At 35.9% G+C, this 25,227-nt stretch overlaps 1 protein-coding gene across 1 annotated transcript in view; it reads right to left on the bottom strand.

Annotated features, from left to right (window-relative positions):
- The window catches only part of LOC132143365 (FERM, ARHGEF and pleckstrin domain-containing protein 1-like), a 77,741-nt gene that overhangs the window by 19,651 nt on the left and 32,863 nt on the right, over positions 1-25,227 (bottom strand). Inside the window, exons 3-15 of the mRNA XM_059553521.1 lie at positions 20,198-20,302; positions 19,196-19,238; positions 19,028-19,106; positions 16,012-16,109; positions 14,676-14,790; positions 14,050-14,197; positions 13,798-13,893; positions 13,524-13,690; positions 13,185-13,253; positions 12,599-12,674; positions 12,072-12,294; positions 7,511-7,698; positions 2,323-2,412 (exon numbers count right to left, since the gene is read on the bottom strand). Of these exons, the coding sequence (XP_059409504.1) occupies positions 2,323-2,412; positions 7,511-7,698; positions 12,072-12,294; positions 12,599-12,674; positions 13,185-13,253; positions 13,524-13,690; positions 13,798-13,893; positions 14,050-14,197; positions 14,676-14,790; positions 16,012-16,109; positions 19,028-19,106; positions 19,196-19,238; positions 20,198-20,302 (1,497 nt within the window). The remainder of the gene's footprint in view (positions 1-2,322; positions 2,413-7,510; positions 7,699-12,071; positions 12,295-12,598; positions 12,675-13,184; positions 13,254-13,523; positions 13,691-13,797; positions 13,894-14,049; positions 14,198-14,675; positions 14,791-16,011; positions 16,110-19,027; positions 19,107-19,195; positions 19,239-20,197; positions 20,303-25,227) is intronic.

Raw genomic sequence — 25,227 nt, 5'->3', positions numbered from 1 at the left:
TTGTCTCTTCATTCTCATGTTCTGGATTCAACAAAACATCCCCTGTGATTTTACACTGTGCGCCCTTATAAAAAAAATATTTTATGTGATATATATCTAACAACATGTTGCCAATTATGCAGAACACCCTAGCAACCATCCAAAAAACTTAGCAACCATTCAAAAGCCTAACAACCTAGCAACCATAAAAAAAACTATAACAACCTCCTAGCAACCAACCAAAAATTCTAACAACCACTTGCCACCTTGTTAACAAATAACCCGAACACCCTAGGAACTGCATATTAACAGCCTAGCAACCATCCAAAAACCCTAACAACCACCTAGAAACCAACCAAATACCCTAACAAACGACATGGCAACCACCTGGCAACTTGTTAACAATTCATCAGAATGCCTTAGAAACTGCTTATTAACACATCAGCAACCATCAAAATAACCCTAACAACCACCTAGCAACCAGAGAGCTCTAGAGAGCCCTATCTTTGTCCAGTATGTGCGCTATTCTTTTTCCAGAAGTTGACCGATAAAAATGTTTTCTTACTGTTTTAAACTAAATTCGCTGTTATCTCATGTGGCAGACTCTAGTATTTTGTTGTTGTTGTTCTGTCTTCAGTTTTGTTTTCTACTGTGAAACAATGGCCCATGCCAGTGCTGCCACCTTGTGGACAAACAGATTAGTGCAAAACAAATACAATGCTCATGTGCAACCTATGTATACAAAGTGAGCAGCTTTACACATAAAAATCAGGTGTTTATTCACCTGAAAAATTCAGGTGCATGTGCAGTCCGTGCGTAATTTTCTGGTGATGAAATCTGTGTGACGCATTATGTACGCAAGACCCTCACATCGCGTAAAACTATACTTTGGGCTTAATTGTGCCTCACTCACTAGCAGTGCAGAGGGTTGTGAGGAGATCTCTATGGTGTTTAAACGGTTGAACAGATGCAGCTGTAATAACGCGAGCAGTCAGGCAGGTGTGGCAGTCTGGGATCCAAACAGCAGCTTCAGATCTTGAAGCCAAAAGGAAATATTTATGAGACATGTAAACATGTTGCCCTGTTGCTTCTTTCCACTACCTGGTATGACATCAAAGAGATGCATTACGAAGCAGACGCTCAGAAAGGAGGAGGCAAGCAGCGAAGCAACAACAACTACACCTCATGTTTCTCCTTAACTTCCAGAAAATAGATACATACATCAAAATGTTCAAAAAGTGACTTCATAGCAGACAATAACATTTCGGTCAAAAAACAATCCAATATTTAAGGATTTAACTACATGAAGAATTGCAGGAAACTACCAAGCAACAATCCAGAACACCCTATGAACTGTTTAATACCCTAGAAACCAACAAACCAAAAAATAAATACAAATAAGTAACGCAACTGTTCAGAACAACATAGGAACTGCTTATTACACCAGAGCAACTAAACAAAAACCTTAGCAACCAGATTACAACAAGTTATGGTTTTGGTTGCAACACCTTGACAAACACTTTAGCAACCATCTAGAAAGCCACAGCAATCACCTAAATCACCATAGCAACAATCTAGCAACATCTATGCAGCAGATTTACAATGCCCTGACAACCACCAGAAAACATTAGCAACTGCCTAGCAACATCCTAGAAACTACCCATAACACCTTAGCAACGTCCAAACATTCTGCTAGAAAACCTTAGCAACTATTAACACCCCTATATCGACTGTCTACCAATGCTCTAAAAACTACCCAAAACACCCGCAGAACAGCTTATTAACACCCTAGCAACAACTAGAAAACCTTAGCAACACTCAAAATGGTTAAATACTCTAGTAACCGCATAGTAATCCTAGAAAAGCCATAGTAACCCCCAGATCATCCTAGAAACACTCGACCCAACACCCAAACATCTCTGCAACAACCTAACAACAACATTAGCAACTTCTTAGTAGCTATTTAGACCACTCTAGCAGTCAAATATTATCCTGTAACACATTAGAACCTTAGAAACCATTAAGAAACTCCTTAGCAACCATCTATCAATTCTACTCACACCCAAACATCTTTGCAACAACCTAACGATGCCCTTACAACAACCACAAACCATTAGCAACCACCTAGCTACCATAAAAAAACACATAGTAACACCCTAGCAGATACTAAAAACAAATTAACAACAGCTTATAAATGCACAAGCAAATGTAAAAAAAAATTAGCAACTGCCCAGCAAAACTCACAATGCTTTAGCAAATGCATAGCAAGTGTTTGGAGGGTCACCATAGCAAGACTGAAAACTCAATGGCTATGTGAGACTGATTGAGTATTTAGAGTCTTACCACGGTGATGACCTGCAGATCCTTCAGATACGTCCTCTCTGTGGTCATGAGCTCTTTGGCGATGAAGTACCCTTTATCAGTCGGGAACCTCTGTGAGTGGAAGAAAGGAAAAATAAAAATATTATTAAAGAAATTGAAAAATTAAATGGTGTTGGGCAATGATAAGTCACTTCCAAAATAAAAGTTTTTGTGTACATAATGTATGTGTACTGTGTATATTTATTATGTATATGAATACACATCCATGTATATATTAGTTAAAAAAATATGTAAATGTATTAAATTAAAATATAAATTATATGAATATAAATATAAATATATACACGTTAATACTTTTAAAATACATACTGTGTGTGTCTTTATACAGTGCAGACCAAAAGTTTGGAAACATTACTATTTTTAATGTTTTTGAAAGAAGTTTCTTCTGCTCATCAAGCCTGCATTTATTTGATCAAAAATACAGAAAAAAATGTAATATTGTGATATATTATTACAACTTAAAATAATAGTTTTCTATTTGAATATACTTTAAAAAAATAATTTATTCCTGTGATGCAAAGCTGGATTTCCAGCATCATTACTCCAGCCTTCAGTGTCACATGTAACATCCAGTCTATCACATGATCATTTAGAAATCATTCTGATATTCTGTTTTATTATGAGTGTTTGAAACAGTCCTGCCATCTAATATATTTGATGAATAAAAGGTTAAAAACAACTGCATTAAAAAAAAAAATTCTAATAATATATATTCTAATAATATATTTTCTTTACTATCACTTTATCAATTTAACACATCCTTGCTGAAAAAAAGAATTGATTTTATTTAAAAAAAAAAAAAAAGAAAGAAAAAATATTACTGACCCCAAATTACTGACCAGTAGTGTATATTGTTATTACAAAATATTTATATTTGAAAAACATAGCTTCTTTTTTTTTTTTACTTTGTATTCATCAAAGTATCCTAAAAAAGTATCACATGTTCTGAAAAAATATTAAGCAGCAGAACTGTTTCCAACTTTGATAATGAATCATCATATTAGAATGATTTCTAAAGGATCATGTGATAATGATCCTAAAAATTCAGCTTTGCATCACAGAAATAAATGATCATTTAAAGTATAATACATTTAAAAACAATTATTTTAAATTGTAATAATATATCACAATATTACTGTTTTTTTCTGTATTTTTGATCAAATAAATGCAGGCTTGATGAGCAGAAGAAACTTCTTTCAAAAACATTAAAAATAGTAATGTTTCCAAACTTTTGGTCTGTACTGTATATACATAATAAATATACACAGTACACACACACACACACACACACACACATATATATATATATTATATAAACAAAAACTTGCTCATAACTAAATGGACACAATTAAATAAATTCACAAACAAATAACAGGAGATATTTCTATACTTTTAGAGATGCATTTAAAATCAATTACATTTATATAAAAAAATTTTATGAAATTTTTGGCTGAACATCTATGACAAAACCAAACATGATCCTCACACCTACACAACAGCGTCTCAGTGAAGTAAAACTCTCATTGTTCACTGAGCCGCTTCACTCCGCCGCTACATAATCTGCCCTAAATAGACTGGAATTTGGGTTGAGTTTATCTAGGTCTCCTATTCTGAGACGTCCACAGAGACACTTGACCAAAACACAGTGGCACTTCTGATGATAAAACTCTTTTAATACAGCCCTTCCACTTCTCACCATAACCTTAATTTTTCTAGAGCCCCTTCAATTCAAGCATAATGTAATTTAAAGAGGAAAATTAGCAGAGGGTCCTTGAAATCTACTGCTGAGGAGACGACTGTGGTGTTCTTGAGCTACAAATAAAGAGGCTGAATTGGCTGACCAAAACAATTACAGGCTCCGAATGTAACCTAAGCCAACAATTGAGAAATTAACAAAACCTTTTGTATTTTTCAGCAACGAAAGACCTACCTATAAGCATTAAATTGGTCAGGCATATTAATTACTTAAAATTCGGTTATTCTAAAAGATTTTTCAATAAAGCAATTTATTTAATTTCAGCAATTTTGTGCATGTGACAATGGAAGTATTTATTTGTTTATTTATTCATCGCCACGTCAGCAGAGGCTAAATAGTATGAATTAAAAATATTTACGATAAAACATAAAATAAATGTAAAAAACAGGACTTTCAAATTATTAATCGTGATATATTTAAGAATCGCTGTTTAAGTAAAATATTTATATATAAATTATATAATATAAATATATACTAGTGCTGTCAAATGATTAACCACAAAATAAAAGTTGTCTTTTACATGTGTACTGTGTTTATTTATTTTATATATATACATATACATACATATATATATACATATACATATGTATATATGTATATACACACACAGTATATTTAAAGATATTTACACTTGTGTGTGTGTGTATATATGTATATATATATATACACAGTATATTTAAAAAAGACATTTACATGTGTGTATATATACAACCCGAATTCCGGAAAAGTTGGGACGTTTTTTAAATTTTAATAAAATGAAAACTAAAAGACTTTCAAATCACATGAGCCAATATTTTATTCACAATAGAACATAGATAACATAGCAAATGTTTAAACTGAGAAAGTTTACAATTTTATGCACAAAATGAGCTCATTTCAATTTTGATTTCTGCTACAGGTCTCAAAATAGTTGGGACGGGGCATGTTTACCATGGTGTAGCATCTCCTTTTCTTTTCAAAACAGTTTGAAGACGTCTGGGCATTGAGGCTATGAGTTGCTGGAGTTTTGCTGTTGGAATTTGGTCCCATTCTTGCCTTATATAGATTTCCAGCTGCTGAAGAGTTCGTGGTCGTCTTTGACGTATTTTTCGTTTAATGATGCGCCAAATGTTCTCTATAGGTGAAAGATCTGGACTGCAGGCAGGCCAGGTTAGCACCCGGACTCTTCTACGACGAAGCCATGCTGTTGTTATAGCTGCAGTATGTGGTTTTGCATTGTCCTGCTGAAATAAACAAGGCCTTCCCTGAAATAGACGTTGTTTGGAGGGAAGCATATGTTGCTCTAAAACCTTTATATACCTTTCAGCATTCACAGAGCCTTCCAAAACATGCAAGCTGCCCATACCGTATGCACTTATGCACCCCCATACCATCAGAGATGCTGGCTTTTGAACTGAACGCTGGTAACATGCTGGAAGGTCTCCCTCCTCTTTAGCCCGGAGGACACGGCGTCCATGATTTCCAACAAGAATGTCAAATTTGGACTCGTCTGACCATAAAACACTATTCCACTTTGAAATAGTCCATTTTAATTGAGCCTTGGCCCCCAGGACACGACGGCGCTTCTGGACCATGTTCACATATGGCTTCCTTTTTGCATGATAGAGCTTTAGTTGGCATCTGCTGATGGCACGGCAGATTGTGTTTACCGACAGTGGTTTCTGAAAGTATTCCTGGGCTCATTTAGTAATGTCATTGACACAATCATGCCGATGAGTGATGCAGTGTCGTCTGAGAGCCCGAAGACCACGGGCATCCAATAAAGTTCTCCGGCCTTGTCCCTTACGCACAGAGATTTCTCCAGTTTCTCTGAATCTTTTGATGATGTTATGCACTGTAGATGATGAGATTTGCAAAGCCTTTGCAATTTGACGTTGAAGAACATTGTTTTTAAAGTTTTCCACAATTTTTTTACGCAGTCTTTCACAGATTGGAGAGCCTCTGCCCATCTTTACTTCTGAGAGACTCTGCTTCTCTAAGACAAAGCTTTTATAGCTAATCATGTTACAGACCTGATATCAATTAACTTAATTAATCACTAGATGTTCTCCCAGCTGAATCTTTTCAAAACTGCTTGCTTTTTTAGCCATTTGTTGCCCCCGTGCCAACTTTTTTGAGACCTGTAGCAGGCATTAAATTTTAAATGAGCTAATTAAGTGGATAAAAGTGTAAAATTTCTCAGTTTAAACATTTGCTACGTTATCTATGTTCTATTGTGAATAAAATATTGGCTCATGTGATTTGAAATTCCTTTAGTTTTCATTTTATTAAAATTTAAAAAACGTCCCAACTTTTCCGGAATTCGGGTTGTATATATATATATATATATATATATATATATATATATATATATATATATATATATATATATATATATATATATATATTAGGGCTATATTAGGCAAAAACGATTTTGTGTTAGTTGTCGGTAGACTACGGCTCTGTGTAGTAACTGCTAATATATATCGTATTTTTCAGACTATAAGTCGCATCAGTCCAAAAATATGTCATGATAAGGAAAAAAACTAAAGTCGCACTGGACTATAAGTCGCATTTATTTAGAACGAAGAACCAAGAGAAAACATTACCGTCTCCAGCCGCAAGGGGGCGCTCTATGCTGCTCAGTGTAGGCTACAGGAGCACGGAGCAGCATAGAGCGCCCATTTTTCTTAAATATATACATGCATGTGCGCGTATTTATATATTCATATTAAATATACACAGTACACATACATATATATGTAAACCCACAAATTTATTTGGGGTGCAATTAATCATTTGACAGTCCTAATAAAAATTATATACTATGATAAAATGTAACAATTAATTTTTTGTAATATATTCTAATAAACAAAAAACATTTATGTAAACAAAAATACAGATTTTTGTTTATAGACTGTATAATAAAATAATATTATTCATTTAAATAAAAAAAAAAATCAAATAAGTTATTATAAATAAATACTATATGTAAGCTCTTTCACATTTATGATTTTAAACTAAACCCTTCTCTCTAAATATCAGCATTAAAGGAAAAGTTCACCCAAAAATGTTGACGGCAGCCATTGAATTTCATATTTATTTTTCATACTATGGAGGTCAATGGCTAATGTCAGCTGTTTGTGCTCAAGAGAAGAAAGAAACAGTTCAAGAAACAGAAAACAGTTTGGGAACATAAAATATTAATTTCTGGGTGAACTATTTGAAAAAAACCTAAACAACGTTTTCTAGATGTTTTATATTTGATCGGTGACTAATGAGGTTCAAAATAACATTCTTACAACAAGTCAACAATTTGACTTTAACAAAATAATAAAGCAGGAAACAACCAGATTGACCCACCAATGCCACTGCTGCTAATCTTGAACATTGTTCCCTCACTAAAAGACAAACCTTCCTCCGAACCTCGTCCTCGTCGTCTGTGCGGACGAAGCCGGCGTCCGTCAGTAAGGGGCTGGTGAGAGGCGAAGGCTGTCGTCCTTCTGGACTTTGGCCCAGACTGAGACTCTGTTTCTGGCCATTCACCATCACCTGGCCTGCAGACGGAGACTCACTGTGCTGAGGGCTCCTGGAAACTGGACCTAAAGGAGAACAGGCATGTCATGTTAAAGCCTTGAAGTAATGTGGATTGGGTTATCATACATCAATGGACTAGTGAGACCTACTACACTTGCTAAATACAATCAAGTACGAGGGTTCAAAATTTACATTTAGTCAAACTACCCAACTGAAAAAAGCAGCTAATGACCAGCAAGATTTTTAGATGGTATCATGTCCAGAAATCGCCACTAGCAAGAAGCCTTGGTCAACAGCTTTACCATAAATAATAATAAAAAATTAAAAAAACACTGCATGGCTCATCAGTAAGACCTACCATGCAAATCCATGCCAATCTCAGCAGGTCTTTTCTGCAGGGTAGTTTTGACATTTTTATCCTTAATACTACTAGTAAAGATTCAAAATCGCCAAGGGGTAAAGCTGCACAACACACATTGTGTTTGGAAATGGACTACGGATGACAGCACTACATCGGGATCCAGACATGAGTGAGTCACACCATCCCAGTCTGGGATTTCCCCCTGAGGACACTGCCGGGATACATAACACATTCCCTGGATGATGGGGAAATCTTCAGACCACTACACATTCACTACACAAGTACATTCACATACTTGCCCGACAACACTTTTGTGTCCCATGCCTTGGCACGAATGGGATGCGACATGCGAACCAAGACATTTCAAATGCACCAAGTGTCCACAGCACAGCCATTATTGAGGACGTTGGACGAGCCGCAAATCTGGTGATAAAGGCCTCATCACGCACACATGCAAACATGCAAGACAAACAACTAAATGACTACGGCTACTCTACCACGAAACAAGGCGCTAACATCTACGGGCATCGGAGTAAACGTCTGGAGTCCCGCTTCACAAGTACCATGTTTTATTGCTACTAATACACATTAATTTACAATGTTAAAGTGTTCCAGAATGAAAAAGAGTACTGAAAAGGGCTTGGAGTAGTAAAAAACAACAACAACAGACATCAATCGTACAGAACCTGCGAACAGGCATGGAGAAAATTAACAACCTTGAGACTTCGGAAAGTCCATTTATAAATGCTACAGGGTTGCAACAGAGAGGAAGAGTTAAAAAACTAAACAAAACGTATGTGACCTTTCCATTGCTTATCTGGTTATTTAGTCTAGTACAGTGTACGTCAGATGGTCCGAAACACAAACTTATTGGTTAATCCTTTTGCATATTTGCCAGTGTTAATTATGAGTATTTTAAGAAAGTACAGTTACATTATATTACACAAATAAATCTGGAACATTTCGTGTACCTCGGCAAAGTACATTTCATACTGAAAAAAAAAAGAAAATCACAGGTTGCAAAAGAGTGAATCATTCAACACTGCTACAGTATTCTTGTGATAATAAAACCTACAGGTAAAACCACATTTTAGTGTAATTTACAAAAAGTTAGGAACTACTTTGGTCACTAGCAATGATAAAATATAGATCGACGGGTGGGTGAGGATTATATACATTCATATCAACAGTGGCATGAACTGACGCTTTCCAATAAATGTTGCCAAATTTTGAGTAACGGACCCAAAAACTGCAGTGGTCTTGCGAATGGCTTTGCCAACACTTTCCAAAACCTTTCACTGACATAAGATTGCCATGCAAAAATAAAACCTATTTCTCAAAAGAACTGAAAAGTTGGATTTTGGAAAATAAAATAATGTTTTTTTTAAATTATATTGCAAATGCATCAGAACCCAATAAAATACATGAAAAAAAAACAAGAGTGCAAGAACTTCTGGATAAAAGGTCAGACTGAACGCAAATACGTTTCAGGACAGCTCTTGAAAACCTTCCTAATCTTTTTAGACTTTACATGCTTAGCCTCAAAAGTTCCTTACTCACAGTCGGTCCAATTCTCACCCACATCCATCTCCACTTCAAAAGACCACTGCATTTTAATGGTCCCTTGTCAATGCAAAGTATTTTACACATACGAAAAAGGACAGCAGCAAAATGCTGAGACAAGCACAGTTTGACATGCTTCCAAGAGAAAGGGAAAAAAGACAAGGTGAAGCATTCCAGAGATACATGCTGCTAGAACAGTGCTGAAATTGGGCAGGAGAGCTCTTAAAAGCAATGCAACCTGAGCACAGGTTAATATACTTACAAATCATGTGTACATCAAGCATTGCAAATGCACCACAAACAGATGACATTGATGAGGTGAGCCAGAGATACAGCGGTTTGTTTAGGAAAAAAAGAAATTAAGCAGCGAAGCAAAACAAAATAAAATGCAATCTTTATAATGTTGTATATTACAGGAGTGATGCATGCTGAGAAATGGGCAAACAAACATGACAATGCCACAAGATCATGGCGCACCCCAAGTAGAAACAAAAGTTCCAGAACTTGGAACTTCAACCAGTTTGAAAAAAAATACAATAAAGCTAGTATGAAGCCATCATGGTTGGGTGAAAATCATTGATGCACATGATAAAAAGTTAAACCATTAACTGTTGCTTATCTCAAGTTATGTCTACACAATCTCTTAATTTATCTAATTTACCACACATCCAACAAGTCTGATATGCTTTTACGACAATACAACCTTAGTTTATAGAAAAGTTATCCATCAGAATCTTGAAGAACTAGCTTGCCTAGGTGGCAAATCTTCAATGCCACACAGGAGTGACATTCTCAAAACTTTCATATCTTGGACATTTGTTGTCATATCACCACTATTTTAGCAATATTGCTAGTGCACAAAAACATTAGCTTCCTTAAGCTATGATTAACAGTAAAGGCATAGATCTTTCTGTATTTTTTTGTAATCCTTTGTTTCTACACAAATGACAAAGAAATCTTTCAAACTTTTGGCAATACGAGTAGTCAACTGGTTAACAGTAATATGGGTAACCTTATTTAGCAATTGTAAAAAAGATTTCAGTCTCCACATTTATAGACATGGCACTTTTTCAGAAGGACCTTCAACTATTCATCAGTCTTAGGTTAATCTTCTAAGAGTAATAGATATGGATTGTACCTATATTTGAAGTATTAAAATATTTCTTTCAGGCAGAACAGTCTTCTTCCTAAACCTTCCAAACATTGCGAAAATACCACCATTGCTAATCTTGTAATCCTTGCTCAACTAGTGCTACCAAACACTGCCTATATCTGCAGCTAATCGTGCCTCAAAGCACAATTGGTTAATGTTATGCCAGGCCATACCATGTCCGTTTGGTGTCACTAACAGCACAGAAACTACACAACACACCTTTAAGTACCTTGACTGGGCCTCCAAGTTGCAAAATGGATATACAGTCAACAAATTACCAGGCACACTTAATCTTCTCTAGCAGTTGAAGAATTTCGCCCCATTATCTTCATTGATGGGACAACTGTAGTCATTGTCTCCCCCTTGTCCCTCATCCTCCAGCTGGAGACTGCCAAATGAAAACTTGCTTCGGGGCATAGGGGAGGAATTGGCTGCCCCAGGGTTTCCTAAGACTAGGGGATGACTGTAAGAGTTGCTGCCTGCATCTGACTCGGTATCACTAGACTCCGTTCCACTACTAGTGGAACCATCAATCATGTGGACTGGGCTACTATGGTCATTAGCACTCAGTCGGCTTCCATGGAGTCTCTGGACATTGCTGGATCGAGCTTGGCTAGATGCTCCAAGCCCATTTGCAGCCACATGGCGCTCAAGGGCAGCCATACGTTCAGCCCTCGAGACAACTGATCGAGGTTTATGGGCCGGGGTTGAACTTAACTGGCTCAAAATCATGGGATCAGTGTCGGAACGGTTGCGCATGCCGTTTTGGAGTCTCTGCAAGTGTGGGGATCGATTAACAATTGGGGAGTAGCTCCCATAATGTTGAGGCTCACTCCCAGATTGGCCATTGGTAAGGTAATGACTACCGTCATCCCAACGGCGACAACTGCTATAGCCGATCTGCTCTGGATGGTTCAGAGAGTTGGTTTTGTGAAAACTGCTCATCACTGGACTGCAGTTTGCACTCCGGGAACCAACTAGATGACCTGAAGGGAACACCAGACCACGTCTGTCCATACCTTGAAACAATTCATCCACCAAGGTACTACTCAGGGGTAGAGCACGTGGTGATCCGTTACCACAAAATGACCCATTAGACAACTGACTACCTTTGACGGTGTCTGAACTCTGACCCAAGTGATGGCTGTTCAAAGGAGACTCACAGAATCTAGACTTGCTTGCTGCTTGTCCATTGTGCTGACCATTGCCATAACCATTACTCTTGCCCACTCTACGGCCGTTTGGCTCAACCTCATCATTGTCATGTGTGTGGGAGTGAGACCTAGTGACGCGGCATTTGACCACATCATATTCACTATCTATGTCACTGCAGTCGATGTAAGGTATCGAGGAGCTGCTACCCTTGGCAGCATGCGATGCTAGACCTGTGCTCAGATGCTCGGCCTGCTGCTTGGATGGGGATGGCTTTAAAAGAGCATCCGCCTCGTCGTGGGTCCCGTTTCGGCATCCATTGGTCTGTGAAGTTAGGCTCCCAGTGTAATGCTGGAGAGCTGGGTTTTCAACAGTCACTTGGGTGCGCCTAACAGGTGAGTCAGCCTGGTGTCCTGAAGCACTGGCATTCCTCTGCAACATGTAGAATGCAAGAGATTTGGGAAAGAAGAGGATGAGAGGCATAAACTGACTAATCTTAACACTGGCACTTTAAAGTCAACAAGAAAATGTAGTTGCAAGCCTCTTGGGAGTTCTATTCCAGAATGGAAGCGGACCCATGAATGGAAGTTACCAGAGTTGGAGCAAGTTATTATACTATGGTGAAAAATTTGTTATTCTGCCGATTATAATGTTGACTTATGAGCTTGCATAATATGGGATATTTTAATGCATTCCTGCTGTGTTTATTCAGTACACCAAGATAGATTACACTCACCTCTCCTTGACCCTCGACACACAGCCTGGGTGGGAATGGAGAAAGGCCGCTGTTAGACTGGATTTTACTGTGTTTTCTGAGGATGGAGGATTGGAAATGATTAGCAGGGAGTTTTTCCAAGGGGATCTATTCACTTGGTTCAAAATTGGATATATTTCCACTCCGCTGCTTTATGGATGTTGGCTGACTGGATTACTGCATGATAATGAAAAGGCCTTGACAGCTGCTAGTTGACTAGAATGATACCAATAGACAGCAGTTGTTTTTCATCTATTGCTTAAAAACATTTCTATGGACTTCTGGAATGTTTCTAGGTCATTGATAGGTGATTTTTAAGGGATGCAGCATATGACACATATAGCATAGACCTGGTGAAAATGCTCAACAGAGTTTGGAATGGAATATGGTTAAGTCATATCTGAATGTAATTTGGTCATGAAGTGGCATGTACATGAGAGGTGGCGTTTATGAATGCCAAATTTGTCTTATCTCAATAAAGGTTCTCAGGAAATAGATGTTTTGGAGGGAAATTAAATGAAGCAGAAAGGTAGTGACATTTAGACAAAGGTCAACAGAGAAAACTCACCTTTCAAAAGGAACCTTTTTAAATTCAGAGTCCTTTACATAATCAATCACCTGCCTTTGTGTGCGGCCACTAATGAGGCAAAACATGAGAGATGACAGAGCGATTCAGAAACAAAGAGAGAAGCAGAAAACATGTACATCAAAATATTAACCATCTGGCAAGAACTGAGACCTACTTCCACTTTTTTTATTTAACAAATAAATGAATGCAGAATACATGCTGAGCTAGAGAAAGAAGTTACCGGGGTATAACGCCTCAATTAGTGGTACATTTATTTTCTGGTGATGGTGGCGACACCATTTAAGTTAATTTAAGACAACTTTAAGGGCACGTTATTACCTGAACCTAAAAGAAGAACCCCTGGTGAACAAAACGGGTTTGGGCTTGGGTTTGGGTTCTTCGAACAGGCGGAAAAAGGCATGATACTCCACACAAATCTTCCAAAACACCTTGCAGCAGTCCCTGCTTCCCATCATAAACTCCAGAGTATCCTGACAGTTACTTTGCTACGAGAGCAGAAACAAAACATTTTTTGTCTTTTTAATGCTCTCTAAAATACAGGGCACATGGAGACATTCGGATATTGTTATAAAACAATCAAGGGAGAACTTACATTTAAGTCAGGTCGTAGTTTTATGAGAAAGCGCTTCCTTTTGAAGCTCAGCTTGCGGACTTTAGACCAGTTGAAAGCATTTATTTTGGTGTGTCCCTTTATAAGTCAAGCATAAAAGTGCATTTAGGGACAATTTAGGAACATAAAAACCACAACATATTCCATTTAAGAACAAGAAAGCTTTTCTCTAGGATAAACTTCATGTAGACACAATAATACCCTTCTTTCTTTAGAAAAACACTTGTAACTTACCTGAAAGACTAGCACACCAGAATGGGCCACGGCCAGGCTGAGCTTCGTACCCTCGCGATCTTTTGCGGGGTAAAGACGCACTCCGTACATCTCAAGTCTTCTTGCGATCTCCAAAAGCTGGTAGTCCGATTCAGCCGGTGTTTGCCCGCTGTGGAAGGGTTAAATTATACAAAATTAAGACACATCTGTTTGTGTGAAGAATCTCTTCAAGTTTGTAAGATTAAGATTGTAAGTAATAACTTAAGCTTAAGACATGTCAGAATCAGTGTACAGGTTCTGAACTTTTATAATTGTTCATATCTGCTGATGAAATCTGTTCACTGATAAATATCACTGGCACTTTCTAAATTAAAAATGGTCTGAACTTTAAATGTCAAAGCAATCTACAAATTGTACATGGTGACCAATTCCCTGAACAGTATGTTTAATTAGCAAAGCTCTAAAAAGAAGGACATTTGCTAAATAAGAAGCTCCTTCATTTGTCAGTAAACTGCACACTGATCATTTAATGCTCAGAAACATCTGACATTATGTTTGCTTTCAGCTGGACGCTATTGCATATAAATCCAAGCATCCTTTAAACCAAATAAGCTTGACTTGACTTTGAGTCATGACGTTACACTCACACGTGTTTCCGATGGTATTCAATGATCTTGTCCATCAGTGTGTCCTGCTCGGGAATGTACTTGTTGTTAAGCAGATGTTGTTTGCACTGCACCTCATCAAAGTCTCCAATCTCAGCTGCAACCATAGAAATTTTATATCAATTATATTTTTTTATATCAATATAATAGTATGCAGTAGTAACTTAACTTAATGTATATGTGTGTGATGCTGGTGTGTGTGTGTGTGTGTGTGATATCTAAAATGTATTGCTAATTAAGATCATTGGAGTTTACAAATCGTAAAATTTTGAACTATATTATTTTCTACTTTTACCTTACCTTGCAACAAATGTATATTTGGCCTACAAAAAGTTTAAATATAATATAATATAATATAATATAATATAATATAATATAATATAATATAATATAATATAATATAATATAATATAATATAATATAATATAATATAATATAATATAATATAATATAATATAATATATAATTATGCTACCATAGTTTATACATCATTAAAGTCAGTGTCAGTATATTTAACACAGTTAATGTTTAAATACAGTCAAAAAGTGAAACAAAATTAGATTAAATTCATTCATAAATGTTATTTAAAAATATTAAATTATTTTATTAATTAATTTTTTATAGATTTGCTGCTGTTATAATAGCTTTAAAAATGTAAAAACCCTTTGGTTTGTAGCACTGGTCAGTCTCTTGATTCTATTACTGATGCTACCCTAGTCCTCAGCAGCGGTTTCCATAGCAACTAACCGGTCTGTGATGTAGTGATGTGAAAGCGAAGTGTGTTTGACATGATCTGAATGCATGAGCGACAACATGAAGTATAATCCAATCCATCTCGATGACGGCGTGGTCATTCAAATAATCCTTCAGGAATTCTGACTAGTCTACAAGATTAATATACTTAAAAAAAAAAAACACTGCTTTTGTGATGGAGATTTTACACAAATCATAATTCTGTTTGTTCAGTATCTTTATTGTCCTAAAAAAAAAAAATTATTGACCTATTTTCAACTCCCTAGTGTGTGTGAATGTTTTCGACTGTTAGGCTGTATGAATTGTGCCAAAATCATCAAACCGATGAAAGTGCAATGAAATTAACAATGGAACTTCAATGCATCTATCACAGAATTGAACAAATGATTATGCAATGCATTATGCAATTATTTCTTACCCAAAATATCTATTTTTAGTTAAAAATCCAGCTTTATAATTTACTTGCACAATTTGAAGCATGCATATTATTTCATTAAGGATCATAATCAAATCTAACCCATTGCAGAGTGGGTTAGAATGTCTGAAATGGTCTTGAATATCTCACATTGCCCTATATGAGACACCAGCAGGGCGGCGCTGCTTTCATTGCAGGTCAAACGTCCACAGGCCAGGTCATGCTTGATCTGCAAGGCAAAAAGATACCTGTGGGGAAATAATTAGAGCAGTTTAGAAGAGAGGCTCAGAACCACAGAGTCAAATCAATAGAAAACGTTCAGTAGAGTGACAGATGCTTGACAGTTTAATGTGTGCAACAATTACTCTACTGATTTCAATAGTCTGATGCTAATGACAGATTTTACAATATATGAAGTGTGTTTATTAGTTAAAAGTCCATTATAAACATTTTTGATCAATATTGTCTGGTATTTTCATGCAACAGAGCAGAGGACAGATCAGAAGTGCTTGTGTTTGAAGGTTAGCCTGTCTTTAACAGCATCTTCTCATGATGCTAAGTGCAGTCGTGAACTATAAAGAGACGCTCTGATTGAGTATGGCAGCATTTGGCTCTCAGTATGTCCATCTGTTGTTGTGCTGCTGCCAAGCACAATAAAATCATTATTCAGTTGATTATGCGATCAAACAGGACTCTTTTTCTGCTGTATTTGTTCTTGGAGATCTTCAAAATAACTACCAATTGCAAAGCATGATCATGGTTATTTTAAACTTTTAATATGTGTTTGCCACATGAAAAGAATATACTTAATTTGAATAAATTAAGTATAAGTATATATACTTACCAATTCAATTGACATGGTTAGATTTTATTTACAAAATAAGCAACAAAAACCAATATTATACAGCTTTTAAATTGAATGCAACCAGCATGTGTGTTATAGATTCTGTAATCATATATAAAATCTTACATAATATTATAGTAGTTCTGAATAATAATCTTTTGGTTTGTCATCTTTAAGTTCGAGATACAAAACCGAACTCAAATGAGATGAATCACCAGCAAATGTGAAGAATTTAATTTTCTTTTCCAGCATACGTGAAGTGTTTAATCATTAAAGAAACCGGCTATTCCAAGTGGTTATGTAATACAAGCTATTTTAATGGCATTTCCTGCCAAAATAACTATAAAATGATTTATACCATGACTGTTGCATAAAATTACACCATGAAATATGATTTTAGTCAAACCGCCCACTCTTTCCTGCTTATTAAACCTTTCTGCCTTCAAGAACTAAACTATTAAAAATGCATTCTACAATTAAAATTAAAATTAAATAAAACAAAAATATTAGGATTAAATAAGTTTAATTTGAAGTACTAAAAATATGAACACTAATGTACAAATTAAAGCTAAACAGAACTATTGAAAAACAACTTATTATTATTATTATTATTATTATTATTATTATACAAAATCTACAAAAATACACGTAAAAGCTAATTCAAAATATGAATGAATACTTAAGTATCATTAAGATGCAATTAGAAATTTTTATTACTATTTTGAATTTTATTTTTGTATTCTCTGTAGTTAATTTTGTTGTCATTTTGTTCAGTTTTTCTAATTTCTAGTAGTTTTTGTAAATATGGTTCACGTCAACTTACACAAAATACAAATTTGGCCTTGTCAATAAGCTGAAATAAAAAGTATTACATTTTAGAAAACATTTTTTTTTTCCAAGTAAAAAAAAAAAGTTTTTTGTTTTGAGTTTTAGCATGTGTTATAGCTATAACTATAATAATTCTAAAATAACACTTCAAAAACTCTCTTGAAAAAAAAAAAAAAATTAAAATCACGCAAAATCTTCCATTTTCAAATTAAGTGCACATTTTATTATTCTCTTCAGCTCATGCACTGGGTTTTGTAAATGTTCTATTAGGCTATCAGCGATGTTTACACAATCCATCAAAAAGATTTCTACAGCTTGAAGTGTTTTGCAAAGGCGAAATGTCCTTGGCTGAATCTTTCAGGTTTGGCAGTAATATAATACGCAGCCATCACAGGATCATCAAAAGCTCTTTCTCTCCCGCCAGCAGTCCGGCCAGAAACACACAGACTCCTGGGAAACCCAACACAGTCTTATTCTGCCTCAGATTTCCTCTCCTGAATGATGCCGACGGGGAAATGTGCCACCAGTCTTTCTGCCGGTGGACATGATGTCAAATTCATCACGCTTGTCAGGCAACGGTGTGTCGACACAATCAGCCACAGAATATTAACATGCAGTTCGGCCATAAATAAGACATTACAGCAACTGAAATCTTTTGCATTATTCACAGGCCACTTCATCCACCTTCTACTGTACACCAGATGCATTATATCTATATTGAGTGATTGAGGCCACATTACAACCAAACTCAATAAATGTCTCCAACATTCAAGGTTTATTTATTCAATCCAATCTGAGAATGACCAGTAATATTCATCTTTATTAATAGGATGAAATACACTAAGAATATTAGACAATTATGTCACTTTATGTAATTTTATGGTAGCGCAGTTTTTTTTTCAAAATATATTTGAATATATTTTAAAAATCTATATGCATTTTTAATTACGTACAATATTTCACAAATAAAATATGCTTTATTTTCTTTGCTACTTGCACCGTAAAGGTTATTCATAACGAATGATTGATAGCTCTTAAATTATATCCACATGTTTCAGTTAAGACTCAAATATTAAAGTAAGTCTCGTACTAGTGGTAAGTATTTATTATGTTAAATTATTAAAAAAATTCAGTAAGAAAATGTATAAAAAATGTATTAATGGATTTATTGTGTGTAGAATTTCTGATTAATGTGTTTTTTTAATTCAGTAAAATACTTCACAAATAAACAGTTTTTCATCTCATTTGATTATTTACTCAGTTTTTTGCAACTTGAAGTTTATTCATAAATACATACACATATATACACATATTTTTATATAATAGCCAATCATTGTTATTATTATTAATGCTACTATTATTGCTACAATCAATAATAATAGTAAAATATATATATATATATATATATTTTTTTTTTTTTTTTTTTGGAATATAGAAATGCTCAAAATCAGTGTTAGTAAATTAAAAGGCTGTAAATGAACAGGTCAAAGGCACCTGGTCAGCTCCTCTAGCAGCTGCGAGTGATCTGGAGGGAAGAACTTCACCACGAAGCGCAGGATGGTGTTCTTGGGTCCTGCAGACACACAAACATGATGCACGATGACGTGGTGCTGTCAGATCATGTTCATCAGATCAACTCAAGAGAGACACTCGGATACGTACGTCTGATTTGCTTTAGAGCCGGCTTCAGCAGATCCAGCCACACCTGAGAGATGAGTCAAACCAAACACACACACGTCAGACGCTGTTCGTTAACACACACACACAGCTTCATTACCGTTACTTAATTCCTCTTTAAAAATGTCTGCTGAGCTTGTTGCAATGCATTGTGTTATTGCCTTATCCATGATATATAACTGCCGTACATTTTGGTCAAACAAGGAATATATTATACGACTGCACAATTTTGCTGCCAAATGTTTGGAACATACTGTGTTTACAGGTTAATAACTTAATATTGTTATGTTTGCATAAGTTTTTCACTTACAGTGCTTCAAGAATTTCTGTAACACGTCACTTCACTTAACCACGAATGGTTATGTAAAAAGTTAATAGAATGTAAAATGTAAATAGTTTACACAATCAATGAATGTGGTTGTTGTTGTTATTAATTATATAATAATATAGCTTAAAATACCATGTCAAGCATTTACTAATACATCACTTTAAAAACACTCATGTAAAATCATGTAAAAAAACATCCGTTAAATAATTTCTGCAAACAATTTATTCTGTTGTTGTTATTATTAAAATAATAATAATAATAATTTAACCTAATACACTACGTCAAGCATTTCTATAACAAATCATGATTAAGTAAAGTAAATAAATAAAAATAAAATAATTGTAATTATAAAATGTATAATAAAAAAGAATAAATATAAAAGAAAAGGAAAATAATTAAAAAAATATATAAATAGTAATAATAATAAAGTATAAAAACTTAAATTACATTTAAATTAAAAAATAAAATAAAATAATAGTGTGAAAATATTTTTATATTAGTAAAAAAAAAATAGAAAAAAAAAGGCAAAAGTGTTGGTAAGAAGCCACTGTGTCTTTTACTTCTAATGGACATAAAGCAGGTTAGCACCTGAATACCATTTATAATTTAGCTTATGTCTTACAGACTGACATCAGAATTATAAATGAAGTGTAGCTCACGGTCATTTTATGCTGGTCCTGAAACTCCAGACCGAAGTAATCGCCCTCGATGAGGTTCAGGTGAGCACAAACCAGGTCAAACAGCACCTTCCCTGGAGCCCGTTGCTGTCCAGACAGAGACCAACATCACTTTTAGACACGAAACACATACAGAATTTATTTTAATGCTGAGAAGTCATGTTTAAAGAAAGTCAAAAAGAATATTGTGTTTCTCGTTACACAGGTTTAAACGTCACTTTATTCTTCATCTCAGTCTCTAAAGATCAAAGTATATATTACAGTATAATTACAGTAAAGGTATCGACAAACACTAAACACAACAGCAGAGAGATTGTCAAACAAATCCACCGGGAAACAAACACGCTGCTGATTGGCCATCGATTTCACAACAGTTTTAATGAGACGCTTGCAACTGTGACTCATGAGCCAGACAACACACACACACACTTCTGCTTTCATTAACAACCATTTGCAAAACAATTCTAATGGGAATTTTCTATAACGTCACATGTACCTCATGGAAAGACCATAAACTGGATAATAAGATGATGAACAGAAAAAAATGTTTACTTTAGAGAGGAGCATTTTGATAAATACAGTATATGCACATCACATATACCACATTCTTACTTAACCGGTTGCATTCATTTTTAATTCATGTTTGAATAAATCGGTCATTAAAAAAAGTTTTTTATTACAGCCACCGTTTAAAATAAAGATGATAATTCATATTTTGAAAATATGTACTTGAAAATGTTATTTTAATATATATATATATATATATATATATATTAGTGATGCACCGAAATGAAAATTCTGCACCGAAACCGAAAATTTAGGATGCACTTGGCCGAAAACCGAAACTGAAGCCGAAAATGGCTTCTTTTAAAAACGTATATATATATAGCTTGGATTTAATGGATCTGAATTGAAAAATCACAATATAATAATCAAACTTTTATTAACAGTTACATAACAAAACATAAAATATTTTTAACAATAAATATAAATAATAATTATCCTTCAAGTTTTATGTTCCATCAAATAAAATAGTTTTTTAAAAATTGTGCAAAAAAAATCCACAATTTTGGAGATTTTGCAGAACAAATGCTACATATTGCAACTTTGGTGTCCTCTCGTATAGGGCTGTCACTTTTGTGAAAAAAAAATCCTGTTCGATTTTTGAGACATAGGCAAAGTGTTCATTGAATCGTTAGTAAATTGCCTATATTTGGCGTTGATCCGTTTTTCAACGCCAAATATAGGCAAATCCACCGACAACTAAACAGGCATTAGGGCGAACGTAAAGAGGGCGCTTGAGACGCGCACAAGTCAGCAATGTGGACTGCCATAACATCAATGAAAAACATTACTGAAGGCTACATTGATATTATGCACTAATAGGGTGTGTGTGTGTCAGAACCTGCAGTTGCTGTGTGACGCGCGTTCGCTGCGAGCGTATAGTGACGAGCTGGACGCGCTCCGAGAGAAGGCCGTTAAAATCGATTCCCTGTTTTCGTTTTCGAAACTTGTGTTGGTTGGTCCGATCGATTGTGCAGCTTTTGATTATTGTGACAGCCCTTTGACATGCTTAATCTTTGATAGGCAGACGCGTGATAACAGCTCGACCGTGAGTGAAACCTAAGCGCTTGTGCACGGATGGGAGGGGCGGGTGACATTCATTTTCGGTTTACGTTTTCGGCTGTTTTTTTTAATTTCGGCCCAAAACCGATAATGCCAATTCGGCCGAAAATTTTCGGCGGCCGAAAATTTCGATGCACGCCTAATATATATATATAATATATATACATATACATACATACATATATACATACATATATATACATATATATATATACACACACACACACATATATATACAGTACAGACCAAAAGTTTTGACACACCTTCTCATTCAAAGAGTTTTCTTTATTTTCTTGACTATGAAAATTGTAGATTCACACTGAAGGCATCAAAACTATGAATTAACACATGTGGAATTATATATGGAATTATATACATAACAAAAAAGTGTGAAACAACTGAAAATATGTCATATTGTAGGTTCTTCAAAGTAGCCACCTTTTGCTTTGATTACTGCTTTGCACACTCTTGGCATTCTCTTGATGAGCTTCAAGAGGTAGTCACCTGAAATGGTCTTCCAACAGTCTTGAAGGAGTTCCCCGAGAGATGCTTAGCACTTGTTGGCCCTTTTGCCTTCAGTCTGCGGTCCAGCTCACCCCTAAACCATCTCGATTGGGTTCAGGTCCGGTGACTGTGGAGGCCAGGTCATCTGGTGCAGCACCCCATCACTCTCCTTCTTGCTCAAATAGCCCTTACACAGCCTGGAGGTGTGTTTGGGGTCATTGTCCTGTTGAAAAATAAATGATGGTCCAATGATGGCAAGATGCTGTGGTAGCCATGCTGGTTCAGTATGCCTTCAATTTTGAATAAATCCCCAACAGTGTCACCAGCAAAGCACCCCCACACCATCACACCTCCTCCTCCATGCTTCACGGTGGGAACCAGGCATCCGTTCACCTTCTCTGCGTCACACAAAGACACGGTGGTTGGAACCAAAGATCTCAAATTTGGACTTATCAGATCAAAGCACAGATTTCCACTGGTCTAATGTCCATTCCTTGTGTTCTTTAGCCCAAACAAGTCTCTTCTGCTTGTTGTCTTTCTTTAGCAGTGATTTCCTAGCAGATATTCTACCATGAAGGCCTGATTCACACAGTCTCCTCTTAACAGTTGTTCTAGAGATGTGTCTGCTGCTAGAACTCCGTGTGCCATTGACCTGGTCTCTAATCTGAGCGGCTGTTAACCTGCGATTTCTGAGGCTGGTGACTCGGATGAACTTATCCTCCGCAACAGAGGTGACTCTTGGTCTTCCTTTCCTGGGGCGGTCCGCATGTGAGCCAGTTTCTTTGTAGCGCTTGATGGTTTGTGTGACTGCACTTGGTGACACTTTCAAAGTTTTCCCAATTTTTCGGACTGACTGACCTTCATTTCTTAAAGTAATGATGGCCACTTGTTTTCCTGTACTTAGCTGCTTTTTTCTTGCCATAATACAAATTCTAACAGTCTATTCAGTCGGACTATCAGCTGTGTATCCACCTGACTTCTGCACAACACAACTGATGGTCCCAACCCCATTTATAAGGCAAGAAATCACACTTATTAAACCTGACAGGGCACACCTGTGAAGTGAAAACCATTTCAGGTGACTACCTCTTGAAGCTCATCAAGAGAATGCCAAGAGTGTGCAAAGCAGTAATCAAAGCAAAAGGTGGCTACTTTGAAGAACCTACAATATGACATATTTTCAGTTGTTTCACACTTTTTTGTTATGTATATAATTCAATATATAATTCCACATGTGTTAATTCATAGTTTTGATGCCTTCAGTGTGAATATACAATTTTCAAAACTGCTTTCGGTATATCACTATAAATAAAAAATGCTGTAGGGCTGATTCCTCAGCACTGAGCACAATGCAGGAAGAGGTTAAACCTGAGAAAACTGAATTAAATTTTATCAGCTCACACAGCCAACCAAAACACTGCGCCTCTGTCAGCGCACGTCCAGCAAAACGAGCCCAGCGTAACGCTCCAGTTGATTTTGGGAGGCGTGCGTTCGTTTAATACATGGAGAAGCTCCATTAGGGCAGATAAATGAGTATGTGTGAGTGTGTGTGTGTGTTTACAGTAACAGCAGGGGAACCACTCCCCGAGTCTCTCAGGACCACATGAAAGACTGCACAGAATCTCCTCAGATTTACTGCATGTGTGCATGTGTGATAAGAGATGATCACAGAGGTCAAGAATAGAGCAGAAACCACTACAGACATCAACTAAAGAATCTGCTCATAATCACCATTTAATTGTGAAAGATTATTGTTGATACATTTTATGTATACTTATACCAATAATAAATATTTAGATATTTTAAGGGCTCAAAACTACATTTCCCATCCTTCCCGGTGGCAGCACTTGATAAAACTATACATTTCAAAATACAATCATTATTTTAAATTACAGGATTAATTACAGTCAAAAGTAGCTACTTAACATGCAGACTTGCACTTGCACTCTCAGACACTTGCACTTCCACTAGCGACGTCACTTGCAGTCTTTTTTTAATTATTTTGTTCTATTTATTGATAACTTTTTGTTTGAATCTCTCAACATTTTACAACAGTAGTCAGGTGGTGAAGACAAGAAAAAAAGAAACTAAATAATGTCACTTGCAATCGCCACTTGCACTCTCCGCTACCTGTGACGTCACAAATCGTGCGTGTTGCCAATGGAGACAAGACGCTGTGGTGGTGATTAAACAATAAAACTAAATTAGTAGACCTACTACTATAATTTACAGGGTCCTGCAAGAAAAAGACAAGACCGGCAAATCCGTGGCCACAGAACAGCAGAATATGAAAGCAATACACAAAGTCTTTCGTTAAGCGTTTTCCTCCTGTAGAAAAAACAAACACTTAATATGACAAAATGTATTAAGATACATTAAGTTCAATTAAAAGACCGATATATAGTTATTCGATATATAGTTAATGTACTACAAGGCAAGCAGATGGCTATGAACACAATGTGAAAGCTTATGTGACCTAATAACAGACTAAGATGATAATTCAGTAGGCCTAGCCTATATGTCTTTTTGACTCAACGTATATACAGACCAGCAAATATGAACGTGCATTATGAAATGCATTAAGTGATTTTAAAAGGATCAGCTCTGTACAGGCAAGCGGACGAGTACAGAACGCAGTGCGTTAAATTATACATTAAACGTTTTCCTCCTATAGAAAATCATTAAAACACATAATGTAGCTTAATGGACAAAGACAGTGATATAAATGAGTTGTAGACAGTTTATTCTATATGGAAAAATGCTTAACGCGAAACTGTGCGTGTTGCGTTTATTCACCACCACAGCTTCTTGTCTCCATTGGCAACACGCACGATTTGTGTCGATTGCAAGTGTCGCAGGTAGCAGAGAGTGCAAGTAGCGAT

The sequence above is a fragment of the Carassius carassius genome, chromosome 7, assembly GCF_963082965.1.
Source record: "Carassius carassius chromosome 7, fCarCar2.1, whole genome shotgun sequence".
Classification (NCBI taxonomy): domain Eukaryota; kingdom Metazoa; phylum Chordata; class Actinopteri; order Cypriniformes; family Cyprinidae; genus Carassius; species Carassius carassius.
The sequence above is the reverse complement of the archived record's forward strand: the minus strand, read 5'-3'. Positions and strand labels throughout refer to the sequence as shown.